Below are 5528 nucleotides of genomic sequence, written 5' to 3' on the forward strand. Positions count from 1 at the left end.
CAGATGTGTGCAGCACATTTTATGGAGGACCGTTGCTGGCCAATCACAGCACACCTTGCCTTTTCAGACCGATGAGCTTTGTAAAAATCGACGCGTTTCAAAAAGGCGGGGCATAGAGGAGAAACAATAATGTACAGTATGTGGAAAATAATGTGTTTTTTTAACTTTAAACCGCATAAACACATTTCATTACATCAAATACACAAAATAATGTTCTTTTTAGCAGCATCATATGACCCCTTTAAATTAATTTCCAAAGATATGGAAGTCTGCCTTTGTTATCCCATTGTTAAAAGGAGAGATCCTTCCAATATGAATTTCTATAGGCTGATTTCTAAATGTTGTATTTTCTCTAAGGTTTTTGAATCTCTCATGTGAGCAGTTGACTTCATATCTTATGGAACATGATATTTTATTACACAATCAGTCAGGTTTTAGGAAACGACACAGCACAACCACAGATGCAACTAGTTTTAAATGATTTAATCGAGGCGCTTGATAAAGGTCATTGCTGTGTATCGCTTTTTATTAACCTGTCCAAGTCTTTTGACACTGTTGACTTCATTATACTAAAAATTTAACTGAAACTAATGACACAATCTCTAGGTTTGAAAGTTATTTAGTGGACAGAACACAATGTGTGCAAATGGAAGGCCATTCATCTGCATCATTGTACATTACGAGGGGTGTTCCTCAAGGGTCTGTTTGGGGGCCTCTACTTATTTATTATTTAAATTAATAACCTTGATTTAATATTAGTAATTTTAATTTTCACTTTTATTCTGATGACACTGTGATTTATTGTAGCACACCTAAATTACACCAAGCTGTGTCCTTTTGATGATTAACTATTACTCAAAACTTTACTGGGTACTATAATTGAGGTAGTGACAGAATATAAATATCTTGGTTTTATGCTTGATTACTCCTTATTTTTAAATCTCATGTTAATCGATTAAGGACAAGACTAAAGCTAAAGCTGAGGTTCTATTACAGAAATAAACCCTGCTTTTCATTTATGCCAGTTCTTGATTATGGAGATATGCTGTATAAAACGATGTCTAACAAACTTTTATGTTCTTTGGATACTTTGTATCATGGTGCGCTTAGGTTTACATTAAATTGTAATGTCAGTACCCACCATTGTGATTTGTATAACAGAGTTGGTTGGTTGTCATTATCAACACGCAGACATAAGCATTGGTACCTGTTTATCTATAAATCCATTTTGGGTCTGCTGCCTTAATATCTTTGAGTTACCAAAGGAAATGTAAATGAATAGGTTGAACTAGCCAAGAAGATGTATACTGTATAATACTTTGAGAAAACAATCATTCTCGTTCATCTCACTGGCAATTGATTGGTTGATGCAGGACTCCTTGGAAATATACACACAAATGAGCTAAACTCATCGTAAAATAATCTTACCACTGCTGGTCTCCACACTGATCTGTAGACCCAGGTTATGATGTGGACTCATCACCCAGAGATTACTAGTTGCTGTGATGTCAAACTCCAACCAACCTTCTTCAGCAGCCCACAACCTGCGAGATTCCAGCAGAAACAGGTCGGCATCCCTGCAAATGAGCAAGTCTGTAGATCATTAACTGTTATAAATACTATTTACAAGAATCAATGACCCCATTTAATCATTATTATACATAATACAGTACATTCATTCATTCATTCATTCATAACACCCTGTCAGCAGCAAGGCTATATTTATGATGAGAACAAAGTGAATAACAGGAAATACAGTATAAATACAGTATATGGAATAAATGCTAACAATATGCATGGTAATCGTAAAAAATAATATGCATAAATGGTCACTTATATAGAAAATGCAAGTTTATACATGTAAAAGCAATTAAATTAAAATTGTAATCTGCAAACACATTGGCTTGACAGCCAGCTTGAATCTTCTAATTGACAGTTTCAATTAATACATTTATGAATTTAATTAACAAAAATTGTTTCCCATCTTGAGATGTTAAGAGGTATTTTATTTATTTAGTTAGTTAGTTGTTTCCCACTGCAGCATGTTTCACCTCATCCTGTTGTCTTCTTCAAATATTCTTAAATATTTTCCAAGATCATTTTAAGGCATGTATTCAATAATTAAAAAAATACTAGTTTGTCAAATTTAGAGGAGCTTCGTCACAGATTTGAGAACAGAGGCAAAAGTTTGATCGCAGTAGCCTTACAGGGAGGCCTGTCCCATAATAGTAATTACACACTATGCATGGTAATAAGCATTGGCCAGGTCACTTCAAAGCTGTCGGTCACACAGGTGTTCTGGGAATGTCCCTGCAGCCCCTCTTTATTGCTCATTAATTAGAGCTGCTCTCTAAGGAACTCCATATGAGGTTCTTCCCTCCGGTGGTTCACACGTCACATTCGACATGAACTCATCGCACTTATGCTGACTCATACTGTTTAGTACAACCAGTCACACAGCTTCACCTGGGACGGGGGTCCGAATAAGACCACAGGGGAGCTGCCAACTCTTAAAAGCCCAACTGTAAAGCCTCTTATAGACACATTAAATTAACCGGAATAATAAAGTCAGAAGTGTCAGGTTTTTTTGGGATGCATAAATCGCATTTATTGCCTCTGTCCTTGGCTGCTGTTAAAATGGACATATAGTTTAATAGCTTCACGCTGCCATTGCATGCATACAGGACCGTCTTTCCATATGGCTTGGGAAGGTTTTCCACGGAGGCCAGATGTACATGAAAACAACCAGGGATTAGAATATATACAAACAGAAAAGTAATAACTCTACAGTCATGGCAAGCTGGATTTTTAATGGGGTATTGATGGATTGTCATGAAAACAAAACCTGATCTATGCTGTGATTTCAAAATAAATACAACTGACAGTGTTTAAAAATGCTTCTCAGATTTCTCCAAAACAGTTTTTTCCCAATACAATGAAGTATTCAAAGCTGCTTTGAATAAAAGTGCCACATATACATGTAAATACAAGTTTTTTGTCCGTGGTTTATATTAGCAGTATTCCAATGCTACGTGATTTCCATTAACAGTGTGATCCAAAAAAAGGGCTCAAAGTATTGTAAACTAGACCAACTTTTTATTTATTTTTTTGCATACTGTTTCCTACACTTTCTTAAAACAACTGTAGAATATGGCAGTATGCTAGTAATCAATTTCAGATATACCCAAACAATGGAAGATGGGGAATGTTTGGAAATAGTCATTATTTCTAGTGGTGTATAAATTAAACACCTATGACATATTATAAAGGTCCAGAGAAACAATTAAGGTCCAACCACTTGGAAAATGTTCTTACATGCTATTATTTCTATACATTTAAGACCATGTGAAGCTTGGTGACTTGAGGTTCACTATGCTGCTGAGTTAGGTCAAATCGTCTTGCCACATGGGCTAAATTCAGCCAGATATACAGTACAGCCCCTCTGGACCACCTCCATCACCAAGTTATTTTTTGCTTCATGGATTAAAGGCTTACACACTTCAGAAGTTTCTCTCAGCCATCTTGTGCATCCGCTTAGCTTAGCTATACCGCATTCCCCCAACCAATGTGTTTTTTAAAGATCACAAACCATAAACACAGTAATTATGCTGTTACAACTTGACAAGTCTGCAAATTAATCTGTTTGTAAGCAAATACATTTTGCAAGCCACACAGCATTTGGGATTTACATGCAGAAAGTGGCATGTAGCGAAATGTCACAAAGCACGCTATAATTTGCACCTTTTTGTGATACAATGACTGGCGATCCATAATCTCAAGATATGACTAAAAATAAAAGACTCCCACTGCAGGTTTGTGGAAAAACAGTGTGTCCATTGTTCAACTCAGGATGTACACCAAATGAACACTTCGTGATAAACATTAGAAACTATTTGGGAGAGAAACATGTAGCTCATTGTTACCATTGTTAATTTTGTTACCAATATTTTTATTTGGTGCCTTTTTCTGTTAAATAATAATAATGGAAAAAAAATATGGCTTCATAGTCACATCTTATTGGTGAGTTTTGGTCACTTTACCGGTCACACCATCTGCCTTTCTCAATGAGATATCCTTCCCACCACCCACAAAGTCAATGTTTGACGTGTGTTGGTGGGTTCTTTTTTAGACGCCAAACTAGAGCTATTTCAGTTGTTCATCGTGGTCATGGCCTTAGTCTACATAAAGTTCATGTTAGACAACCTTTGCTGTGTTTAGTGATGGACGCCTGGGCTTGATTTAAAACATAGTCAATTACTCAGCTTAAAAATCATGAATAGGCACCAACAAATAAATATTTTCACAATTGGAGTTTAATTGTACTTAAATTTGATCATATTTACTACCGGTGTAACGGTACACAAAAATGACTCGGTACATACCTCAGTTTTGAAGTCACGGTTCAATATGTTTTCGGTACAGCAGGAGGAAAAAAACAAGCCTTTTTTACTATTTTTATTAAACAGTGGTTTACTCAAACTATGTCTGTCTTTAAATACACAACAGTCTGTCAATACTGCAACCAACATGTAATTGGAGGAAGAGATTTGAAGTACTTACATTTTTGAATGCTAAAATTTTAGTCAGAATTAGTCTACATTTGCAAAGTTAAGATTGTAGATTTGCTTGCTGTCAGGATAATCCTTTAAATGGAAATACATTAATTTTTTTACATTTAAAAGTACAGCCACAAGATGTAAGTTGTGCTTCTAGGAAAACATGTCTCAAAGGCATTACATAACAGGCATCTGACAGGAGGACAAGCCGTGTGGCGTAGGTTTATGATTTAGTATTAAGAGCTTAATATCAAGCACATCTCAGTTTTAGGTAACTTCGATCAACTTCATGCATGGAAGCAGCTTACTCTGTGTCCTCTGTTCTTTTCCAAATGTGTTTGTAACATCAAAGTACATCAATAGAAATTATATTGTTCCGTTTTAGGGGGGGAACTCAGAGTTTGAAATTACATTTTGCACACTGAACTTCCGCAGTTGCTGTGATTAAAACCATTATACCTGTATATTTACATTTAGTTATAAATCAGGGTTTCAGAATACAATACGTATTACACCTCTATACTGTTAACTCCTGTGCACTCCTGTTGCACAATTTAAAGATGAAATCATTGCTGTCCCACTAGTGGCACTAAACAGAATTACAGAAAGAATCACTGTTTCCAAACAATAACATTTTAATTGTAAATCTGAGTTAGTTCATTTTAGTGAAGTGGGAAGACCAAACTATGTAAACTTAACTGGTTTAATTTAGTAACTTAAAGGGATGCTCCACCCCAAAATGACATTTTTTTCATTAATCACTTACCCCCATGTCGTTCCAAACCCGTAAAAGCTTTGTTCATCTTCGGAACACAATTTAAGATATTTTGGATGAAAACCGGGAGGCTTGTGACTGTCCCATTGCCTTGCCAAGTAAATTACACTGTCAAGGTCCAGAAAAGTATGAAAAGCATCGTCAGAATAGTCCATCTGCCATCAGTGGTTCAACCATAACGTTATGAAGCGACGAGA

The 5528-nt window shown here is 35.8% G+C and overlaps 1 protein-coding gene across 3 annotated transcripts in view; it reads right to left on the reverse strand.

Annotated features, from left to right (window-relative positions):
* bmp6 (bone morphogenetic protein 6) overlaps positions 1-5528 on the reverse strand; it is a 45931-nt gene that overhangs the window by 17426 nt on the left and 22977 nt on the right. For all 3 annotated transcript variants that reach the window (XM_016555144.1, XM_016555143.1, XM_016555142.1), the window contains exon 3: positions 1429-1577. In XM_016555144.1, the coding sequence (XP_016410630.1) occupies positions 1429-1577 (149 nt within the window). The remainder of the gene's footprint in view (positions 1-1428; positions 1578-5528) is intronic.

The sequence above is a fragment of the Sinocyclocheilus rhinocerous genome, unplaced genomic scaffold, assembly GCF_001515625.1.
Source record: "Sinocyclocheilus rhinocerous isolate Xijiao unplaced genomic scaffold, SAMN03320098_v1.1 scaffold286, whole genome shotgun sequence".
Lineage (NCBI taxonomy): Eukaryota > Metazoa > Chordata > Actinopteri > Cypriniformes > Cyprinidae > Sinocyclocheilus > Sinocyclocheilus rhinocerous.